This window comes from Pistacia vera, unplaced genomic scaffold (genome assembly GCF_008641045.1).
Source record: "Pistacia vera cultivar Batoury unplaced genomic scaffold, PisVer_v2 Contig1141, whole genome shotgun sequence".
Taxonomy (NCBI): Eukaryota; Viridiplantae; Streptophyta; class Magnoliopsida; order Sapindales; family Anacardiaceae; genus Pistacia; species Pistacia vera.
Window position 1 is genome coordinate 11314 of NW_022195184.1, and position 24357 is coordinate 35670.

Here is a 24357-nt window from a genome sequence, read left to right on the forward strand (position 1 = left end):
TAAGAGCAATGTTCAGAATGATTCCATGTGAGCAAAACTAGACCTATTTTTAAGACTTGCTGGTGAATTTTCATTAACTAGTCGATGTACTGCTAACATTGTTAAACAATCCAAAGAAATAATAATAAAAAAGAGGAGGCTAGGGTTTCATTGATACTGCAAAATTCAATTGAATACTAAAAGTATGATTTAACCTAAATACAAAGATATATATAGACTAAACAAAGGAAATAATGAAAAGACAGATCTACCTTTAATAAACAATAAAACAAAATAACCTATATTTCTTAACAAGATCACCAATGATGCAATCACTTTTAACGAATGCGAAAATATAAATATGGGTTTACATTGGATCTCACCCGAATCGCCCATCTATCCTCTAAGGAAGAGTTTGGTTTTGACTAATTACTGTTTGACAAAAGTCTAGGAAAGGTAAAATTGTTAGAATTTAAGTCTGAGGAATTTCCAAGTTTAAGACAAGAATATTATTTCTGACAACACAAAAAGAAAGTCATGGTGATGTTTCTGAAATATCCTTTTCTTTAACTAGCCCAAAAGAATGTCGTGGTTTAAAAATGATGGTGCTATGAGCATCTAATCAAACCAGCAGATTGCTTAATGGACCTTTTGTAAAGATACTGAGTATAACAAACAAGGAACCACGGGCTAACCCAGATAGACAGGAGGGGCAAAAACCACATTATTTGACACTGATGAGGCCTAAAGAGATTGTCGAAATTAGTTGCTATAACTGTATAACCTAACTGTCTGCATACATTTCTTGAAGCTAAAATCTTATATGGTAAACATCATTCCAGATGGAAACTTCATAGTAACCTCCACTCCGCATGGTCAATACAGGATTCTTACGGGTGTTAACTGGTTTCGTTTAGCAATCAAGTAATTCTACAAAACATCTACTGACTGAGTTGGCATATTGGGAATTTTCTTGATTATATGTTGTTCTGACTATACTAATATCCATGTACCGTAAGGTTCATACTGTTTTTAGAAAGAAAAAAAGGAAGCATACAAATTCAGAGACTATAAGATAAATTTGAGAAATCCTGAATGCATGACAGTTATCATACAAATATAGTTTTGAAACCTAAAATTTGTAAGGGAAATTAACCAAAAAAAAAAAAAAAAAAGACGTGAGAGTTTACAGCCTTGAAAGTATTTGTTTCACCAACCACTTGCTCACAGGAGCAACTGTCTCAGCAACATTAAGAAGTTCTACCAAAGGAGGAGCTCCGGATTGACTAGGCAACAGCAACAATATATGCATTCCAAGCATCTTTCTGTTGAAAACTTCTAACCTCTTCATACTTCGCATCTTGTGCAACTCCAAAGCCCTCTGTACTTCTGTTTTCTTGCGTGTCTGGCATCTCACGAAGCCAAAAATGGACAGATTGGAACCCGGCTTCTTCTAAGCAGTCCTTAATCTCCGGTAGTGACCACCTGGGAGATGAGCAACCATATTCCAATATTTAAAAGAATTTACCAGAACATGATTTAGTAAAAGTCAATATGAATTACAAGGGGAAAGCCCTGAGCTCATGTGCAATTATGTAGAATGCATTGAATACTTACAGCCTCCAGCTGTATGAAAATGCATGTCGAAGTTTTTTCTGCTGCTTTTGAAGATGAAAGTGGAGGCTAATTCTTGTTTTTCGCTCAACAATGTCAAACTCAGCTTGCTCCCAAACATACTGTGAACACATAATAAGCAAAATGGAATTTGATACAAAAAGCTTCCCATGTCAAACAGATATCAATTTACAATTAGACTGGAAAAGTTCAATAATCAAGAGAGGTGAAAAAAATTAGATATCCCTTGCCTTGATACTTCTTAAATGCTTTGATGTTGACAACATATATGACTTCTAATGAAAAAATTCTAAGCGTTTTCAAATGTTTGACAATCCTGGTTCAGAATTAATAACACTCAAATAATTAAATTAAGGTCAAATATTGTGGAGCACTGTGTGTATCTTATATAAGTTCCGCTGCAAACCTTGTGCTGATAACAATTCATGTCAGACATTTTACATTTCTGTTAAAAAGGACATTGACCCATCATGTTAAATTTTGTATTTGGAGTGTTCAAACTAATGTTATGATAGTCAAGAATTTTTGGAGTGGGATAGATTATACCGTAAAATTGGCAAATCTCCTCTGGAGTCTTAACTTCTGCTCTGATGATGTGCCACCATATAAATCCATCACAAATATACCACCTTTTTTAGACAGGGCACCAAGAGCATGCTTGAAATACAAAACCAAATCTGCACGTTTGTGGAGACAACAACAGCTGTAATTGAAAGCACACACAATGTCTCTTGCCTGCAGTGGATAAGTCCTCATTGAGCAGTTGTTATCACTAGAAGCAGTAGAGCCATCTTGCCTCGCAGAATCCAAAGTGGAAGCCTCAGAACTATTGTCATTCTCCTTTAATGTAATGTTCCTTACCAACTCTTGAGGGTCACATCTCACTAGTTTGGCCTCAAGAGGTTGCAAAACATTCCCATGAAAAAGGGATATTCTGGAATAACAATCAGCGCCAACTTTGTTAACATTATTCTCCATGCACCATTCTAGTGCCTCCAGGTCCAAATCCAAACCCACAGCGGTCCGTCTTGAGTCACTCCGGAGCCATTCTGTACTGTCAAACAAATAGCATAACAGTCATGTTATGTATTTAGGAACATATGTTGGCAGTTGAGAAGCATCAGGACTGTGTATTTGCAATAAACCATTTAAGATTCTAATAGAAAAGAAATGTCTTGTTGATTAGCCACATCCTGAAAATTACACTGAAACCCATAAACTACCTTACATTGTTAAGAAGTTAGAACAGTGAGAGAGTAAGTGCATGACAGTTTGTACATACATTCAAAAAACTCTTGAAATTGCAAAAAGACTGCAAATTCACTCACCATGGCTTTTATTAAAAAAGATCATGGCTCATAAAACGTAACTTTCTTTGCCGAGATGACAATCTCTTCATAGATTCTAATACAATTGATGACCAGTTAAAATCTTTGAGAAACATGTAGTTCTGCCTATCTGCATTAATTAATATAATTTCAGAGAAGGTGAATTTCATTTTATTTTGCTAATGATATCAGTGTTTTAGGTGTTATACCAAGCGGGGGTGTTTAACCCTGCATAAAGTCTCAAATCAACCTAAAAATTACAAAGATCAAACATTTCATCAAATGAAAGCAGTCTATACTACAAACCCATCCAACACATTCATTTGTTCTACAAATTCATATCACAAACTCCCAAAAAAAAAAAAAAAGAAAAAAAAAAAAAAAAAGAAGGAAGTCCTAAAATGAAAGCAAGTACCTAAGTAAAGCAGTGCCACAAAAATCTTCTTGAAGATGAAGTGGCTGCCTCCCACCGACATACATCAAAAAGAACTTCTGCAAATAACTTATGTCCCCTTTTGGTGACTGCATTCAAAACACAATTCACAAAATCCCATTAAACTTTTACTGCATAAAACAATCCAATTCTGTTAATTCAAATTCACTTGTATATATCCTAAGATGAAAAGTTGGTTCATATTGATACCTGTACGGATTGCTGGTAGAGAAGAAACTTAGAGGGCATGTTTGTTGATGGGTGAGGGTCATTTTGATCATCTTGTTCTTGTAGACCATCATCATCATCATTATCAAAAATTTGAGGCAGTTCTTGATCAGAAGAGGAGGGTAAACTTGAAGGGTAGCTATAGTCAGCTTCATAACCTTCTTCATGGTCTTGAGCGTTGTATGAAAAGTCACCTCTTCGTGAAGCTGAAGCTTTTTGTTGGTGCTTCTGTTTCTTCTCTTTCTTTCCCATTCTTCAAAATATCAAATCCGCCGCCAACACTCTCCACCTACTCTGAATTTTACCAATTTTCAATCGTTAACCTATAACTTGATTGTGACATCTTTATTGTTTGATTTTTATTACCTAAATTTCTAACCATTCATTTGTTTATTTAATCTAACGGTTTAAAGACTGAAAATTAGGTCAAGGCTGTAAATATTATTTATTTATTCAAAAATTTAAATTGTTAATTTAAGTCAAAATTTTGGAATTTTTGTTTTCTTTATTCAAAAGATTAAACACACAGTAACCCTTTCACAAATATTATTTATGATATAATAAATTAATATAGTTTATTCAACAATTAAAACATATGGGGTAAAAGAAATCACGAGGATTGAAATAAATAAAACAATTCATTTATCTATCAAATAAAATGCTTTAATTTGAAAAGGAGAATAGCATAAAATACAGTTAAGGTTTCTGACTTTAGTTTTAAGACAACATTTTTTGTTATTTTTAAATGGATTCTCAAAAATTAAAAATTGTATAATTAATACCTTTATCTTATCAAATGGGCCTTCAAAATTTAATCACTGACATCTTTTTTCCCTATTTTTATTAAATTTACAAACATTTTTTATATGAACAAAATTGTCATTTTCAGAAGGTTATTATTTTACCCATCTAACTCTAATGATAACACGACAAATATTTAAAATTTTTATTTTGGTATCTTTGCCCTAACTCAATTATATTGCTATTAAGTTTACAAAACACTTCCTTATATGATCAAATTGATCATTTTACTCATCTAATAAAAAATTATTAATGATACAATTTTTAAATTTTGAAGGTGCTTTTAATAAAACTTGCAAAAGTTGTCAGAAAAATAAATTCAAAAACATTAATTCACAAAGGGAGAAAAATTAAATTATTTAAAAAGTTAACAAAAAAAAGGAAGTAGAAAAATATACAAGAAGTAATCTAGCGTTTGTAGTCCATTAAACGGAAAGGGCGGAATTGGTACGCTTGAAAGCTTAAGCCTTTGGATTTTGGCCCGTCCCTTCCCAGAAACCACACCATTTCTTTTAGTTAAATCCCATCTCACAACACGCTTTTTCACTTTGACATTTAATCAAACGAATCAGAAATTATCTATTTCGCTCTTTTTTTTTTTCTTTTTTCTTTTTTTCAACATCAATTTCATCAATCTATCTATCTCTCATGCGATTCGATCCAAAGCCCTAAAAATATGTACAGCAACTTCAAAGAACAAGCAATCGAGTACGTCAAACAAGCCGTGCTGGAAGACAATGCCGGAAATTACGCTAAAGCCTTCCCTCTTTACATGAACGCTTTGGAGTACTTCAAGACCCATTTGAAGTACGAGAAGAATCCCAAGATTAAAGAAGCTATTACCCAGAAGTTTACCGAATATCTCCGTCGTGCCGAGGAGATCCGTGCCGTTTTGGACGATGGTGGGCCCGGTCCGGCCCATAACGGCGACGCTGCTGTGGCCACCCGCCCCAAGACGAAGCCCAAGGATGGTGGTGGCGAAGGTGGCGATGGGGAGGATCCCGAACAGGCCAAGCTGCGTGCCGGCTTGAATTCGGCGATTATTAGAGAGAAGCCCAACATCAAGTGGAATGACGTGGCGGGTCTCGAGAGCGCCAAGCAGGCGTTACAGGAGGCTGTGATTTTGCCTGTTAAATTCCCTCAGTTTTTTACGGGTGGGTTTGTTTTTATTTTGTTGTGGGATTGTTTATTTGGTTGTTATTGAGTTGATTGCGATCGAATTTTTGGGATTTGTGAGATTGAATTGAATTCTTTTGAGTTGTTTGTTCTAATCATGCTTTTATATTTGTTGTTAAGGCGATTGAATAATTGATTTGTGTTACAAACTGGTTCAAAGTTAGATTAGATTTTATGAAGAGGGAAATTTGCTGTTTTTGTTTCTGGTTGGCACTTACGTTAGGGATCATGTTGGTAGAATTGAACATAGGGAGGATAGTGGCTAATTATGCTGAGTTTTCTGATTGTTGGTGGATTTTAAGAGGTAAATTTTGGTTTTGGCACTTCTGCTCTTGTTGCAGTTAACATCAGATAGACTATGCAGTGCTGGACTTGTAAAGGAGTAGGAGTTTCAGCGTTCTTTTTTAATGAGATTCTGCATTGACTGTTGTGGAAAGGCTGTGGTGAATGTTGAGGTTTTTTCTGTATCTGCCATTTTGGCTATGCAACAGTCACAATTGTTTCTGCTGTTTGATAAAGCAGGGAGGGCAAATTAGATTAGTGAATTGTGTATCTTATGATATATTTCTTTCTTTCTTTTTTTAAACAGTTCTGTTCTTTATTATATAGCACATTCTAGTTGTGGGTTTGTTCTTTCATTCATTTTGTTTAAATTCTAAGCTTTTCATGCTTGTTTTATTTCAGGCAAGAGACGACCATGGAGGGCTTTTCTATTGTATGGGCCACCTGGAACTGGGAAGTCATATCTAGCCAAGGCTGTTGCTACTGAAGCTGATTCTACATTTTTCAGGTGACATTCATCAGCTAACAAAATGCAAGATTGTTGTGCTGCTATTATACATGTATAGAAAAAAATTAAAGGCTAGAGCATATGGCAATTTATGCATTGGTCATGTTACGAAGATGCAGGGATCTTGGGTATTTGTACCATAAGTTTAAGTTTTTTGAATATTTTTTTATCACATCCCGAGTTGTGTATCCTTTTGGCTGACCACTTTACCAAGATATGAGGGCATGAAAATATAAGTATTCCAAACTTAAATGATGACCTTTTCATCCCTGATGGCCGGAGTCAACAAGGCCTCATAATTGGTTATGATTATAATATTGTTGCTACACTTGCATACGATGATTTTTATCGTTAACTTTTCTGTCAAACTCAAAATCAAATTATATATGTTTTCACACCGGTTCTCTGCATCTCCACTATATGAATTTCTGCTGAGATTTTCTATGTTTATGGATGTAGGTCAATAAATGGCATGTGCTTATTGCTGGTGATTAATATATTCTTTTTTCTTGGTGGATAGTGTTTCTTCTTCAGACTTGGTTTCAAAGTGGATGGGTGAAAGTGAAAAGCTTGTTTCAAGCCTCTTCCAGATGGCTCGTGAAAGTGCTCCTTCTATTATCTTCATTGATGAGATAGATTCATTATGTGGAACACGTGGAGAAGGAAATGAGAGTGAAGCTTCTAGACGTATCAAAACTGAACTTCTTGTGCAGATGCAGGTATTGTTTTCTTTTGATAAAAAAATTATCTACTTAAATGTCTAAAGTATATCATTTATATCTGCTAAATATGTTTTCCTATTTGGCCAAGAAAATGTAGTAACTGTCATGGCACTAGAATAGTTAAATTAATGTGTATGAATATTTGCAGCTTCCCTCTCCTTCATCATCTTTGTCTTCTTTCTTAAATGACATCATCCCATGACAGCATGGGAATGGGGGTTAGTAAAGCTGTATTGGATAATGTATAAGTAATTTAATATTTTGGGTGATAGGAAAATTTACTACATTTTATGACACTCGTACAAATTATTTGGGTAATATGTGTAATAAATACTTCTGTTTAATGCATATTGAATTTTGATGTCAGCTTTTAGTTTACAGCCTTCTTATGTTTAGGAGCCAGGCATGATAATTGTAGTTTGGTAGCTCTCTTATATAATTGATTTTTTTTGAAGTACAATAGTTGGATTTTTTTTTTTTTTTTAATGAATCGTTTATGAAATTTTGATGCTGGCATTGCTGTTTTGTTTTTGTGTTCTGGATTCTGCATCTGTAGAGTGCTTCCACTTGTATTTGTTGTGCTGCTTTGCAGTTAGGTTGCAAAGCCATGCCTTGATCACGTGCAAATACTAAGTACATTTTTAATCCAGTCTTGAGCTTGAGTTGTTAATCAATTGAACAAGCCTAAGGTAAACTTAGTGGAGCTAGGTTTGGTGAGTTCCTAAGCTGAAACTTTCTGAGTCAGAATTATCCTAAAATTAATCTCAAGGTTTGGTTTGAGCAGTTAAAATTTTTGGTTTTGATCAAGAGGCCAGGTTTTAACTCCCTTTTGGGCCACATACTTAGAATATGGTCTCCCACAAGTTCTCTAATTACAAAAATTGCAGGGTTTGACAGTAGTTTCTAACTTAAAGGTCGAGGGATTTATGGGTGATGTAAAATAAAAAAGCATTATCCCAACATTGGGTTGCAGTGGGTTTAATCAAGATGATATTGATATGATCAACCTTTTCTTTGGCAAGAAAATTGGGAAACAGAGTCGGAGATGTGATGTTCGTTAGCAATCATTTGAGGGAAACTAAGGCTAAATATTTAGCATTTTGCTTTGCGGTATGTATTTATTCTTTAAGGAGACGAGTTGCTGGATTGTATGAAGCTAATGGATGATGAAGAAATCTACTTCTATTTTGTTACTGATGCCAACTTAAGCGCTGATATAAGCTAAAATTGAGTTCTCGTTGCCATGTAAGCTGGTTCTTGTTTTTAGTGTATAAGGTGACTGGGGGTTGGTGGTCACAATTCAAGTAATTTTAGTTGAGGAGGTAATTAGCATGATTAGTTCTGATTGTTTTGGTCTCTCTTTTCTCATGTATTTTGTCATAAATATTGCAGCACACCATCTCCAAATCAAGGTGGATGCTAGTCTGTAATTTTTTGGTCACCTCTCATTAACCTTAATTTTTAAGTGTATGTAAACTATGAGGCATATTGTAGTCATGTTACAACCGAAATATATCTTTTTAGGTAGAAAGGCATTGATTACTTATTATTAGCTTAAGCTGCATGTTATATAATATTGTGATCAATATCAAATCGTAGATGCCTAAATTTGCCAGCTCCAGGCTACCTTTTTTCTTGAGTATAATTGTCTTACCATTTGTCCTTATGATTACGCATTTGTGCTTTTGATGCCAATGCTTTCAAAATTGCTTATGAACAAATTGGTTATTGAAGGTAGACAAGTGCTGAAGCTGGAAAGATTTGTTCTAAGGATGTGTTTGTATTTACAGTGAGATTTGTAAATCCAGTGTGATGATTAGTCTTGTTGACTAATTTGTGTGTTAAGTTTGTGCTGATGGAGAAGATATTTAGATAATGGCATAGAACTTGCGATGTAGCCCATTTAACTTCTTGTATTGCATTGCTGTGAATATGAATTATAAGTTTTAACTTCTGCTTTGTGATGTATTTCTTGCCAAATTCATGGATGTTGATCAGCTCTTTTCTTTGTTTGCAATCTTAGTCCTCAGCTGTACCTTATCTATCTCACTTGTTTTTAGGGTGTAGGACACAATGATCAGAAAGTTCTTGTTCTTGCAGCAACAAATACTCCCTATGCCCTAGATCAGGTAAAAGGAATGTTTGGGCAATTATTTTTGTGATTTCATCTTGCATATTTGGATTATTATGTACTGTCGTTAATAATAGTAACTACAGGCCATCAGACGGCGTTTTGACAAGCGTATATATATCCCACTTCCAGATTTGAAGGCACGACAGCACATGTTCAAAGTATGTGAACTTGCCCATTATTTTTTGTTTTTGTTTAAAATGTTATTGCTAAAAAATATTTGGCTACTCTGTTTTTTTCCCCTGTGGTGAACAATTTACCTTACTTGTTTGGCTTAAAAAACTGAACAGGTGCATCTAGGAGATACTCCACACAACTTGACTGAAAGTGACTTTGAAAGTTTAGCTCGCAAAACTGAGGGGTTTTCGGGTTCAGATATTGCTGTTTGTGTAAGTGTCATGCTTATATGAGATGCTGTCAATAGAGTTGATTGAAACTAGCCAACTGTTGCCTTTTGTTGTGTGGTCTCAACCAATGTTTCTGTTCGGCCATGGTTGTTTCAGGTTAAGGATGTCCTTTTTGAACCTGTTCGGAAAACTCAGGATGCCATGTTTTTCTTTCAAACTCCTAATGATATGTGGATGCCATGTGGACCAAAGCAGCAAGGTGCTGTCCAAATTACCATGCAGGATCTGGCAGGACAAGGACTTGCAGCTAAGGTATGGAGCATTGCAATTTTATGAACTTGCTATGCTGCTTTGGTTAAGATATTTGGGTTTTGCTTGTTTCAAAATTTCTGTATACCACAGTTTTGTAGTTTATCAGACATCTAACAGATTCCATTTTTAAACTTTTCTTCTGACCAAAGAAGAGAAAACAAAGTTGCATAAGATATCCAGAAACATTAGATTTTTATTTAGTATGTTTAGATTGGTTAACCTATTGCTGATTCATGCCGATGCAGATACTTCCTCCCCCAATCTCAAAAGCAGATTTTGATAAGGTACTTGCGAGACAGAGGCCAACAGTGAGCAAGGCTGATCTTGAAGTTCAGGAGAGATTCACAAAGGAGTTTGGAGAGGAAGGTTAACGAGACGAAGAATATGACAGTGAGTCACACTAGTGAGTGCAACCACTATGATTGTATTTTTATTTATCACTTATGGAGCCAATGATTTACTTAAAATGGGGAAGGTGACTTGACTTCCCTTTTTCTGTATTCTGATGGAAAAACTGGAGTTTGATACTTGTTAATTGTTGTTTCAAATTGTGTAAAGAACAGTTCCGAAATTACTGCCTATGTTGAACAAGATGCATATATTGCTGGTTGCCTTCATTGTTCAGACCAATGATTTTCGCCAACTAATTTTATCTGGTTTGATAGATTTTTTGTTTTCCAGATATGTTTCAGAAATTGCTATAAAAAACGTATTGGAAAGGCTGAGATGGCTGGAGGCAGCAGCAATTGTGTATTTTGTGAATTTATTTCTGGTTTTTTGTTCCTCATCCTTTCTTCTTCTTTTTTTTTTTTTTTTTTTTTTTTTTAGGTCTAATAGGTTTGGAAAATGTGATTATATTCATTAACATAGCATATAACTTGTCAATAAATGTGTAGACAATTTTATGTTCTAAGTTGGTATTATGGGATATGAAATCATGCATTTAATTAATTATGCAATTATACGACATTTCCACCTGTTATTTTTACTCAAAGAAACGACACTTTCCACTTGGTTTGTTTATCATCTGGAACTCTGATTTTGATGACCAAGTATTCATTACATTATTGATAATTATTGTTTTCATTACAGAGAGGACGCAGCCAGCAGAAATGTAAAATTACAATATGATATTTCAACATTTAAAATTATATACTTTGAAAATTTAGTGTTACAATTAAAAATATATATTTTATATCTTCCTAATTATACATTGTTATATATTTCTAATTCTAGATTATTTGGAACAATGTCAACATTTTTATCATTTTTAATTACTTTTCACCTAAAGCTATGTTCACTTCTTGGAATCGACAATGAATGGAATGATATTGGGAGATTGAGAATGAATGAGATTATCTTCTTTACTAAATGAAGGAAATAGAATGAAAGATATAATATATGAACAAAATATCCTTAAATTTACATAATTTTATCTTAACTTTAACAAGAAATAGGATATTAACAAATTATTTAGAAAAGGAAAAAATTACCCAATGATTTAAAATATTTCATAATAAAAATTAGATATTATAAGTTAAGTCAACGGCAATCAATAATGGTCAATGTCGACCAACTAATATTAACATTTATAAATATCTATTTTAATAATCTATTAATTTTATTTAATACCCAAACTTGTCAAAGTATTTTTATATACATAAGAATTTCATATAAATTTAGTAATTACCTATAATAATTTGTTTATTCTAAGTTTACTCTTAGGATGCTTTTCTTAAATGAATGTTGAATTATTGAGAATGTCATATTAATGGAAAAATAAATTACCTTGAGGGTGCGTTTGGTTCAGGGGATGTTGGATTACTGAAAAGTTATATTACTTTGAAGATTACTGGAAAGTTAGATTACCTTGAAAATTACTAGAATCTTCAAGAAAATGTGTTTGGTTAGTTAGTAGGTATGTTATATTTGGTTGGAAGGAATAAATTGGTGTGTATGTTATTTAAATTACTGAATTGTCATTTAATTAAATATTATTATTATATTATTTTTTAATATTGATTATTATTTAGATTATTATAACCCCCCTGCATTTAAAAACTTAGCAAAAACAACACCATAATAAAAGTTTAGAAAATTAACAAAGCACCCCCACCAACTCAGCCACTGCCGGCCGCCAGCAACCACCGTAGGCCGTTGACAACAGACAACTTAACGACGCACGGAAGGCAGGAAATGGCCTTCGTGCACCGTATGGCCATTTCCGGCCAGATATTTGGTCAGAAACGGCCATATCAGCGCATGGCCACCATTTCCGGCCTTTCGTGTGCCATTCCAGCAGTGGTTGCCAGCAGCAGGTGGGTAGGGGTGGTGGCTAGGGTGGGCTGCAATTTGTTTTGAATTCAAGGGTAATTTTGTCCAAAAAGTTAATTAATTGGGGTGAAATAGTAAAAGTCATATTCATGTAAATAAACTTAAAAATAAGGGCATTATTGTCCTAAAATTTTATGAATAAGGGATAGAATTGTAACAAAAAAAAGATTACCTTGGTAATCTTAAAATACCTAAGAAAATGGAGGTAATCAGATTACCTCCAATATTACCAACAGTAACTACTATTGGTATTTGAAGATTATCGGAATTTTATATTACTTGACAACCAAACGTGGTAGTCAAGTAATATAAGATGACATAACTCCAGTAATTCCACATTACCCCCAACCAAACGCCCCCTGAAGATTATTGTCAATGTTTAGGGAAATGTGTTTGGTTAAGTTAGAATAAATTGGTGGGTATGTTATATAGATTACTAAATTGCTATCCTTTATAGATATTAATATAATATTATTTTTTAAATCATTTCTTTTAACCCCCTACATTTGAGATTTTGCTAAAACACCTCAGCTATATAAAAGTTTAATTTCTAACAAAATCACCCCCACCTACCCCAAGTCACTACCGGTTGTGGGCAGTTGCTGGAACAACGCATGATAGGCTGTATATGGCCGATCGTGTGCCAATATGACCGTTTTCGGCCAGATCAACAGTGGATCTGACATTTTCCGACTATATCTATGACCAGATCTGACTATTAACAACGACCAGATTTTGGCCATCGTTGTCGACTAGTTCTCTAGCCGTAAATATAGTCGGAAACGGCCAAATCAATGCACGATAGACCAGATTCAGCCGATAGTGCACTGTTTCAGCCAGGTCGGCCTATGGTGATGGTCTTGGGTGACTTGCAATTTGTTTTAAATACAAGGGCATTATTGTTCAAAAACTTAATTGATTAGGGTAAAATTGTGATACAGGTTTATGTAAATTAATTTCAAAATAAGGGCATTATTGTCCAAAAATTTATTAATAAAGGATAAAACTGTAACAAAATTAACATTGCTAAGTAATCTTAAGATAATTAAGAAAATGGAGGTCATCAGATTATCACTTATATTACCAACAATAATTATTCTTGGTTTTGGAAGATTATTAGAATCTTATATTACTTGATAACCAAACATGATAATTTGATAATATAAGATGATATTACCTTAATAATGAGAGCTAACCTCCAACCAAACACCCCCTCAGGGTGCGTTTGGTTAGGAGTTTGGGAAGATTACTCCTATAATCTATCTTTTATTACGGGTATTAAGTTGTTGGTTGTCAAGTGATAAGAAATTATGGTAATCTCTCATTGCCAATAGTTGTTACTGTTGGTAATATAGTGGGTCATTAGATTACTTTCTCAACAGGTGTTATTAGAAGAGTACTAGGGTAATCCACTATTCATACCAATTTTACCCGTAATTAAAAAACACTTCGGACATAAATGTCCTCATATATCTACCAAATAACAATTACCCAATTGTGCAAAATGACTTCTATAACCTCCAAATTTTTTTTCGATAGAAATGCCCCTACTATTTATATGAATGCCACCCAAAATATTTACCACTGCAGATGACTGCGGCCACTCCACTGTTGCCTGCCATCAATAGTCGTCGAAACGGCGTACAATGGGTCAGATCTAGGTGATTGTGTGTCGGTATGTTCGTTTTCGGCTAGATTGAATGCCGAAAACAGCCAGATGGCCTTGGATCTAGCCAAAAATGGCCAGATCCACGACCATCTAGCCGTTTTCGGCTTTCGATTTGGCCAACAACGATCAGATCGGTGCACAATCGACCAAATCCGATCGGTCATACGCTCCGGTGATTGCCGGAGGAGCCTATCGGTGGTGGCCGACGGCCAGCAATTGTCTGCACTAGCTAGGGGCATTTTGTTAAAATTTAAACTTTTGTTGTTGGGGTGTTTTAGTAAATTCTTAAATGTAGGGGTTAAAAGTAATCTATCTAAATAATAATAATAATATTATTATTATTATAAAAAAAGGAAGGACAATTCAGTAAAAACCTCTATTGATAATATTTTATCCTTCCCAACCAAACATTTTAATTATTTATATCCACCAATCTAACCAAACATATTGATATAAAATTCTTCCATAATCTTCAAGGTAATCTATCTCATTGGTAATCCTACTTTTTCAGTAGTAAAATATTCCCCGAACCAAATGCACCCTTATAATTACAGTATAATAATATTTACTCATTTCTAAAAAATAGTAACAAAAGAAACAGATTGAGGGGGCATTTGGATTATATAATGTTTTATAATGGGGGTATATTATATTAACGGAAAAAAAATTATCTTGAAGATTACTGGGAATATTTAAAAAATATGTTTGGTTGGTTCGAATAAATTGGTGAATAATATGTTTGGTTGGGAGGATAAATAGATGGGTATATTATATAAATTACTAAATTGCCTTCCTTTTTAAATATTAATATAATAGGATTTTTTATTATTATTTTTTGAATCATTTCTTTTAACCTTCTACATTTGAAATTTTGCTAAAATAATCCAACCATATAAAACTTTAATTTTGTAGCAAAATCACCTCCACCCACCCCAAGCCAATGCCCGCAGCCAGCCATCACTACTGATAGTCGACAGAATGATGTACGACTGGCCGCATATGGCCGACTGTGCACCGGCAAAGTCAGAAATGGCCATGGATCACAAATCCATGGCCTTTTCAAGGCCAAAGATGTGGATGTGAAACGACCACAAATTGGGTAGTGAAAAGGCTAGATCTTTGGTCGTGAAATGTCATAACCAAAGATCTGGCATTTTCACGGCCATAGAAACGCTAGATCTAGTAGTTTTCAGCCATGGATATGTGATCCATGGCCGAAAAAGGCCTTATTGGCACACGACCGGCCAGATCCCACCGGTCGTGCACCATTACGGCGACTGACACTGGTGGCCGACGATGGTGAGTCATGGTCGACGGTGGTCTTGGATGGCTAGGGGTATTTTGTTAACTTTTAAACTATTTTGTGGCTGTGATGTTTTAGCTAATTTCTCAAATGTAGGAGGGCTGGGTAATTGTTATTTGGTAGACATTTGAGGGTAATTATGTCCAAAATAGATTTTAATTAAGGGCAAAATAGGAAGAAAAATCATATTACCCTGATAATGTTTTAATAACAGTCTCTAGCAAGGTAATAAGATTACCCCCATATTACTAACAGCAACCACTATTTGCAATAAAAGATTATTGTAATATTTTATTACTTGCAAACCAAACACATGAATCTTACAAAATAAACTAATATTACCCCCGTTATCTTATTTACCCTCGATCCAAACGGCATTGAAAGGTAAAAGTAGCATCTTAGTCAAAATACTTGCCGGAAAAGGCATCAATTTAACTGATATCACTAGAAAAACAAGTGTTAAATGTTTTAATAGTGAGGAAACGTGGTTTTTAAATCATGCTATTTATACAGATGTTGAGCTTGAGTAAGCATACTCTTCTGTACTTAATGATATAATCCATTGGAATACGTCAAATTGACAAATGAAATTCGACTCATAGGCATTTGACCCAACACTAATTGCCCTCCAATAATAATCATGTTCTAAGGCCAGGTTTGGAAGCTAGTTTTGAAAAAGCCGGCTATAAGAAGTCCCAGTTGCATGCAACAAATTATCACAAGCCTTAACCAAAAAAACAAATATGGCATTTGAATACTTCAACTTATCACTTGTGCAAACAACTGATAATAGATTAGCCGGCATTTGGATTTTGATAATATCTAAGTTGAGCTCTCTCTCTTTATATCTATATATATTTGAAGAACATGAATCCTACTGCTAAGTGACTTCAGCAGCTTCAATTTTTAATTGCAATGAAGAGAGTTGCTCAAGTTATCACTCTTCTCTTTTTCATTAACTTTGCTTTGGTGCACGGAGCCACCAACACCAAGGTAGTAAATGGAATTGGTATTAACCACTAGTAGTACTAATGTTATTATCAAATTAATTCTAATTGTTGGTAATGTTATTGGTAAATTCGCAGCATTACATAGTTTACATGGGAAAACATTCTCTCCCCAACTCAGAATTTGTCACCACTGCCAACTGCTATTTACTTGCTTCAGTTACTGGAAGGTAATGCCTATAAACTTACAAGGTGATGAATTAATAATTCATTGGCACTATTCTTAACCCAGAAATTATTGGATATTCTGTTGCTAAAACTTGTGTTGAATCATTTCAGTTTACATGGAGCACAAAAAGTGGCACTTCATCATTATACTAAAAGCTTCAGAGGTTTCTCAGCAATGCTTACACCACAAGAAGCTCAACAACTTGCCCGTATTGCAATTTTAACCCTACTCACCTTTGACTCTTCTATGAATACTCGTAATTTCGGTATAAAGATTATAGGAAAACAACAAAGCCAAACTTGAGTGACATGGTTGTTACAGTTTCATGATCCCATATTACAAATTTGAACAAAGAGAGCTGAAATCTTCGAGGAAATATTACAGGTTCAAAAGACAAATGAATGCAATACATAGCATAGATGTGGTATACATTCTCTAATTTGTATCACTTCTTTTTTGCAGAAAAAGACGCAGTTGTTTCTGTATTCGAGAGCCGAATGAACCCAGTTCACACCACACGTTCATGGGACTTCTTAGACATAGACTCCATTAACCAATATAATCAATTACCTATGAACTTGAAATCTGACGTTGTTATTGGTGTCATCGACTCCGGTAATTCTTCATATAGTTCTGATCTTGTCTTCCTTGCTATGCCATCATAACACTGTAGTTACATCATCTACACTTACTTTATTTTGCAGGAGTTTGGCCTGAGTCGGAGAGCTTCAATGACAACGAATTAGGTCCTGTGCCCGAAAAATTCAAGGGACAATGCGTTCCTGGAGACAATTTTACATTGACCAACTGCAACAGGTACCTAGCATTTTATCGAGCAATAAATAAATAAAGTAAATTATTAAGTGGTCAATACTTTCTAGTGAAACTTCTTTGTGGATTTCACCACACTAAAGACATGATCATATGCACTCAACATACACAATGAATGCAAGCTAACCAAGAATCCAAAATGTCGCTTCAAATGGAAATTTCAGGAAAATTATAGGTGCACGGTTCTATTCGAAAGCGTTTGAAGCAGAAAATGGTCCTCTTGAATCTTCCAACAGCATCTTTTTCCGTTCACCTCGGGACAGTGATGGGCATGGAACCCACACTGCCTCAACCATAGCTGGACATATGATACGAAACGTCAGTTTATTTGGTATGGCTAGAGGAATTGCAAGAGGTGGTGCACCAAATGCGAGACTGGCCATTTACAAGGCTTGTTGGTTTAACCTATGTAGTGATGCTGATATTCTTTCTGCCATGGATGATGCAATTAATGATGGCGTTGATATCTTATCACTTTCCCTCGGCCCTGTTCCTCCCGAACCCAGTTACTTTGAAAATGCAATATCAGTTGGAGCTTTCCATGCATTCCAGGAAGGAATTCTCATTTCTGCTTCAGCTGGAAACTCTTTTTTCCCAAAAACTGCAACCAATGTTGCTCCCTGGATCCTCACTGTCGCTGCAAGCTCCGTTGACAGGCAATTTAACACAAATATATATCTTGGAAATTCAAAAATTTTGAAGGTAATCTTTTCTAATATATTCCACACTACCTGCCTCCTCTACTCACCCCCTTCTCTTTAAAGGGGAAAAGTTACTGCTGAAAAAAGGTTAAAAAACTAGGAACTTCTGTGCTTTCAGGGCTTTTCTTTAAATCCTTTGCAAATGGGAACTTTTTATGGTTTAATAGCTGGGAGTGCTGCAGCTGCCCCGGGAGTTCCAGCAGCGAATGCAAGGTATCTTCTACAGCTGATGGAATGAACAATATATCAATGCTTGTTACAGACATAGTCGTCACATTCAGAAGTACTAATTATATTGCATTAATGTTATGAAATTTTGGAATTTAATTTTATAAAGTTACCCCTCAAAATAAATACGGCATCAATATACAATATTATAAATATGAGTTGTAGTCATCGTAGATATCACAAATGGCATGCGTATGGCACTGCTAGCTCAGCAGTAGTTAGCCAGATGGTCTATACCTGACCTCCAAGAAAAGTCAGCATTCACATGCTCTAAAAGCTTTGGTGTTACATTGTGTATCAGCATTTGCAAGAACAATACACTAGACCCAACCTTAGTCAAGGGGAAGATAGTGGTGTGCACATTGGAGGAAGTTACTGATGACAGAAGAGAAAAGGCCATATTTGTAAGACAAGGTGGTGGTGTTGGAATGATACTCATTGATCCATTTGCCAAAGATGTTGGCTTTCAGTTTGTAATCCCAGGAACCCTAATTGGTCAAGAAGAAGCACATGAACTTCAAGCATATATGACTATGGAAAAGTGAGTTTTTGAGATTCCCATGCTTGAAGAACATAAGTACTTTAAAAAATTATATTCGCAGTGTCAATATTGAAAAAAAGAAAATTGAATAATTATCATTTTATAAAAACTTTGGCTGTTACAGAAATCCAGTAGCCAGAATCTATCCAACACAGACAGTTCTGAAAACCAAACCTGCACCACAAGTGGCTGTGTTTTCCTCAAGGGGACCAAATATTATTACGTCAGATATCATTAAAGTAAGTTCTACTAAATTTTCCAGTTTATCTTTCGACACATACATTGCAATAAACCTCAAAGTTTAATATTAATAATGGCATGGGGAAAATGAAAAGAAAGTGTTAGAGCTATAGAATGAAAGAAGTTAATCGAACAGTCCATGAAAATAGTACCTTACTATTTACAATGCAATTACAGCCAGATGTTACTGGACCTGGACTGAATATCTTGGCCGCATGGTCTCCAGTAGCAACTGAAGTCACAGGTGAACGATCTGTTAGTTACAATATAATCTCGGGGACCTCCATGTCCTGCCCACATGTTTCCGCTGTTGCAGCAATTATAAAATCATACCGACCTTCTTGGAGCCCAGCAGCCATAATGTCTGCAATAATGACAACAGGTTAGTTGCTTCAACAATAAAAAGTCATCAGAATATTTTCTATTTATTTAACCACAAACTGAATCTCCTTTCAATTCATTTTGCTGTTACAGCTACAGTCCTAGATAACAACAACCAACTTATTGGAAGAGATCCAAATGGTACTGAGGCCACACCTTTTGACTATGGATCTGGACACATAAACCCATTGGCAGCTATAAATCCTGGATTAATTTATGACTTTGATTCCCACAACATCATCAATTTTCTCTGCAGCACAGGTGCAAGCCCTGCACAACTGAAAAATCTCACAGGAGAGATAATTCATTGCCAAAATCCTCCCACATCCTCCCACAATTTTAACTACCCCTCAATAGGCGTTTCCAACATGAATGGAAGTTTATCTATTTATAGAATAGTTACATATTTTGGCGAAGGCCCAACAGTATATGTTGCACAAATAAATCACCCAACTGGTGTAAATGTCAGTGTTACACCTGCTAAACTGAAGTTCACAACAACTGGGGAGAAGATGTCTTTCAGGATTGATTTCATACCTTTTGAGAAAACTGATGGAAGTTTTGTGTTTGGTGATTTGACATGGAGCAATGGCATCCATAGAGTCAGGAGTCCTCTTGCTTTGAATGTTCTTTCCCTGTAGGAAAAAGTGTTTTGATATATATTTTGAATTCAAAAGAAATTAGACTTTGTCTAGTGGGTTACACCGTCATGGATCTATATGCATCCACAGCTGAAAGGGTTTAATATGAATACAGCCTGTACTGTACAAGCAAACCATATGATTTTCCAAAAATTTCTCCTCTTCACTTATCCTTCATTTGGAGGAAATCAAACGTTCATGCTCAAGCTATTCATAATTTGGTGGTTTTGGTTGGAAAGATCTATTTAATCAACTCCTAAAACATTACCATATGATTTTCAATTTTGAGCATACTGTAAATTGTTATGCTGTTTTTCATTGACTCGATTTTCTATCATTTTACAAAAACCTTTCCAATGTCAGAGAGGTTTAACACAGAGAAATGCTCCATTCAATGTAACAACAGTCAATTCCATAGAAACTGAAAATTTGGTAATGTATATAATTTAATCCTCAGATATATCTTACAAAAATAATTTTTCTGCAAGTTATAACCTTCATTCTAAAATTTGAATGCCAGAAACTTTAAGAACCAACTCATTTAATTTCAACATCTCAATCATATCAAGATTGACACCTGAGTGCTTTATGCTAATGTCATGGGAAATCTGGCTATAACTGTGGAGCAAAACGCATACTGCAACTCAAAAACCGAAAATTGGCAGGGAAGCATCACAAATAAGATATAGATGAAACCAAATGAATCCAGTTGATATAATTTGTGTAGAAGCAGAACAAAAAACCGCAGGTAAGCCTTTGTATTACACAACTGGAAGTCATGTCAGATAAAATTTCATTTTTTAAGTAAGGCAGAGATAAAATCAAATATCTTCATATATTAAGGAACCTAAATGCATTAACAGAATGAGATAATATACCACAGAAGAATCAAACAGAAAACTTCCGCATTTACGATATTAATCCACAAATGCCTCTGAAGCAGCATGTGTTTGATGAAACTTGGAAGAAATCATCCATTGTGACAATTTATCAACCAATCAATGTGAGTCAAGGTCCCTTTGGCAGCAGTTAAGACCTACAAAACCTTGGCAGCTTTCCACTGATGTAATCAAACTTTATAATTTGATGTTATCCAATTTCAATACATCTTCTTCTTGGAATGAACAACAAACAAGTTTATACTGACTATGATATCAGATCCTGACTATCCATCAAGCTTCTTGATGAACCTTTGCTAATTAAATTGGCAAATACCTGATTTAAATTGTGTAACCCTCTTTGCATCTCTTCCAAATGATAAGTAGTATGCAGTACATGGAAGTACTCCTTTGACAGACAAGAATCATTCCACGACTGCTAGACTGTCACCAATAGTCCCCACAAGAGCAAAAACCTTCCTTAAAGTGGTGAAATCGGTTTGTATCTCTAACAACAATCTCTCTCCCTTCAATATTTGATATTAACTTAATGACATTATGACAGTCTCCACAGACTCTAAGGTTCTTAACAATCTGTAAAGGAACCCCTGCAGGGGTGGTAACCAATCCAAAAGCAATGGCCAACCTCTCGCTGTGTTGAGAAAGAATGGCTTCTTTGTGTTCATCATCAATGTCCTGAAGCACATAATTTAAATCAGGCTGATAACCTGCATCCTTTAATCGGGTACTTAACTCCTCAAGTTTAGAATAAATTCGACCCGACATTGGATGTGAAAGATCACCAGCCAAGAATGAGTAGGTTTTGTTCTTTACCTCAATCCAGCTGTAACCAGCTTCTTTTTTCACTTTTCTGTCATCCATTAATTTCCTCGTTTTAGCTCTCTCCTGCCAATGTCCTGCTGCAGCATACAAATTGGAGAGCAATACATATGCTGCTGAGTCTTCTGGCTGAAGTGAAATGAGCTTTTCCCCAGCAAGTTTTCCCAGATCTAAATTACGGTGAACACAGGAAGCAGCCAAGATAGTTCGCCACACAGTTGCGCCTGCAGCAAATGGCATTGTGTTGATGATATTCAAGGCTTTTTCAAGCATTCCAGCTCGGCTATATAGATCAACCATGCAAGAATAGTGCTCCATTGTCAGATTAATGCGGTGATCTTTTACCATGATATCGAAATATAGTTGACCTTCATCCACAAGTCCAGCATGAGTGCAGGCAGTAATGACACCAATGAATGTTATACCATCCATTTCCAAGTTCTGTCGTTGCATTTCCCTAAATACCTCAAGAGCCTTCTTCCCATCACCATGCTGAGCATATCCGGAAATCATTGAGTTCCATGACACCAAGTCTCTCTCGCCTTGCCTCTTGAAAACTTCATTTGCACTCTCAATATTCCCCTTCTTTGCATACATGGTAACAAGAGCACTACTGACACATAAAGCATTATTCAGCCTTGATTTGATTGAGTACGCATGAAATTGCTTCCCCTGTTCCACTGCTGCTATAGGTGCAGCACAGGCATTTATGACACTAGAAAAGGTAAACTCATTAGGTTTAACTACTTCAGTTGCAATATTTTTGAATAGATTAACAGCTCCTTCAGTGTCTCCTATTTGAGCATATCCAGCTAGCATGGCTGACCATGCCACAATGTCCTTCTCATCAATTAGTTCAAAAACTTTTGCAGCTTCATTGATGTTTCCTAACTTAACATAAGCATCTAAAAGGGCAGTTCCAACAGAAGATGATTTCTCATAATTAGTTTTGATGACTTGTGCATGTACTTGAAAAGGTGAAACAACAGGCTGAGCTGTCAGAATTACAGAATAAGTAAAATGGTTTGGTCTGACACCTTCACTGTTCATTTGGCGAAAAAAGTTCACAGCTTGTTCAGTTCCACCATTCTGCAAATAGCCAGTAATCATGGCAGTCCATGAGACCACATTTCTAGTTTCATGCATCGCTGAGAATATTTTACTGGCATATTCCATTTCACTGCACTTACTGTAAGCAACCATGAGTACTGTTCTAATGTTGTGATTAAATCCAATCCCATTCTTCAAGACCTGAGAATGAAGCTGCTGCAAGAATGCCAATTTCTTAAGATTAGCACATAACTTAATAACAGAGGCAAAAGTTGACTGAGTCAGGTTTGCACCTGCAAGCCCCATATGGTGAAATATTTTAAAAGCTTCCATATCAAGCCCATTAGTAATGTAACCTGCAACCATACAATTCCAAGTAACCGAATCCCTAACCACCATATCATCAAAAACAAGCTTAGCATATCTAACCATCTTTGACTTAAAGTACATACTAATCAAAGCATTGCAGACAGAGGTAACCGCTTCAAATCCATTCTTTATAACAGTGGTATGAACTTGAACTCCTTTCTCAACCATCCCCTCATCTGCTAAAGCTCCAAGAACAGTCGCAAAGGTAAACGGATTAGGCTTTATACCCTCAACCCGCATTCTAAGAAACAACTCTAGCACACTCCCATTCATTCCATTGCACGCATAACCTGTTAACAACGAAGTCCAAGATATCACATTCCTCTCATTCATCTCATCAAAAACTCTCCTTCCATCTTCAACATGATCCGTCTTCATATACATATCTACGAGGGAAGTACCTACACTAACATCCTCCAAAAGACCAGACTTAACACACTCAGAGTGCACTTGTCTACCAGTAACATGGTCAAACAAACATCCACAAACCTTCAACACGCAAGACAGGGTGGACCCATCAACAGGTAAACCCGAACGATGAATACCCAGAAAGAGATTAAGTGCCTGATGGTTGAGGTTATCACGAGAGTACCCAAAAAGCAGGTGGTTGTATTCCGCCACATCTTTTTGGGGACTTCTGTCGAACGGGTGGTGTTGCAGTCTGAGAGGGTCGAATTTGGAGACGTCTGGAGGGATTTGAGGATTTAAGTGAGAATGAAATGATGCTAATTTAAGAATGTTGAAAGGTTGCTTTGTTGATCTTAGAATCATGATTTCTTTTTAGTTAAAGAATGTTAATTCAACAGTTACTGCACTCGCATCTGTTTGTAATCGACGAGAGCGCGGGAGAGAGAAAGAAGAAGACTTGAAAATGTTTGATAAAAAAAAAACAAAATTATTGTGCCAAGACCAATGTACTAACTACTAAACATGAAATATTATAATAAGATTTATTTTATTTATTCTTATATTTTCCAAATTATATGTTTATCTTATTTACTATTGTTATGTTATTCACTTAGCCACTATTTTATTTATATCTTAATATTAACTTTTAAGATAATTTTTAGGATGTGTAATATTGATTAATTCAATAATATTATTTACACAAAAATAATTAAAATAATCTTCATTAAATATATATATATATAAAAAAAAACCAATAAAAGGTATAGCATGAGTAGTATCCTTGAACCTTTCTAATTTTGGTTTTGGTTTTGGGCACATGGCCTTGTTGAGGAAAAATGGAAATGATAAATTAACATAAAAAGCAACACATAGTTTTGTTTGTGG

The 24357-nt window shown here is 35.3% G+C and overlaps 4 protein-coding genes across 6 annotated transcripts; 2 read left to right on the forward strand and 2 right to left on the reverse strand.

Moving 5' to 3' along the window:
- Positions 1–965: 965 nt before the first annotated feature.
- On the reverse strand, positions 966–3931 carry LOC116144708. The gene is made up of 5 exons (XM_031430151.1): positions 3586–3931; positions 3358–3464; positions 2161–2668; positions 1597–1715; positions 966–1464 (listed from the first exon to the last, which is right to left on the reverse strand). The coding sequence occupies exons 1-5, from the start codon at positions 3853–3855 to the stop codon at positions 1266–1268; spliced, it is 1203 nt and encodes a 400-aa protein (XP_031286011.1). The 5' UTR covers positions 3856–3931; the 3' UTR covers positions 966–1265.
- An 890-nt stretch (positions 3932–4821) lies between these two features.
- LOC116144683 (protein SUPPRESSOR OF K(+) TRANSPORT GROWTH DEFECT 1) lies at positions 4822–10652 on the forward strand. Its single transcript, XM_031430135.1, has 8 exons — positions 4822–5558; positions 6265–6370; positions 6891–7089; positions 9153–9221; positions 9310–9384; positions 9514–9612; positions 9727–9882; positions 10128–10652. Exons 1-8 carry the CDS (start codon positions 5081–5083, stop codon positions 10251–10253), a joined length of 1308 nt encoding a protein of 435 aa, XP_031285995.1. The 5' UTR covers positions 4822–5080; the 3' UTR covers positions 10254–10652.
- A 5451-nt stretch (positions 10653–16103) lies between these two features.
- On the forward strand, positions 16104–19927 carry LOC116144740 (subtilisin-like protease SBT5.3). Its single transcript, XM_031430177.1, has 11 exons — positions 16104–16181; positions 16274–16365; positions 16475–16572; positions 16827–16979; positions 17069–17180; positions 17360–17897; positions 18015–18109; positions 18426–18665; positions 18790–18904; positions 19083–19287; positions 19380–19927. Exons 1-11 carry the CDS (start codon positions 16104–16106, stop codon positions 19925–19927), a joined length of 2274 nt encoding a protein of 757 aa, XP_031286037.1.
- Positions 16681–23903, reverse strand: LOC116144718 (pentatricopeptide repeat-containing protein At2g27610). Of its 3 annotated transcripts, XM_031430164.1 has the most exons (6): positions 20806–23903; positions 19824–19921; positions 19243–19269; positions 19058–19137; positions 17601–18122; positions 16681–17493 (listed from the first exon to the last, which is right to left on the reverse strand). In XM_031430164.1, exon 1 carries the CDS (start codon positions 23833–23835, stop codon positions 21253–21255), a length of 2583 nt encoding a protein of 860 aa, XP_031286024.1. In that variant the 5' UTR covers positions 23836–23903; the 3' UTR covers positions 16681–17493; positions 17601–18122; positions 19058–19137; positions 19243–19269; positions 19824–19921; positions 20806–21252. The 3 variants fall into 3 exon arrangements, with proteins under 3 accessions (XP_031286024.1, XP_031286019.1, XP_031286029.1); XM_031430159.1 differs by having other exon boundaries at positions 16681–18122; XM_031430169.1 differs by lacking the exons at positions 16681–17493; positions 17601–18122; positions 19058–19137; positions 19243–19269 and adding an exon at positions 19500–19556.
- Positions 23904–24357: the final 454 nt, after the last annotated feature.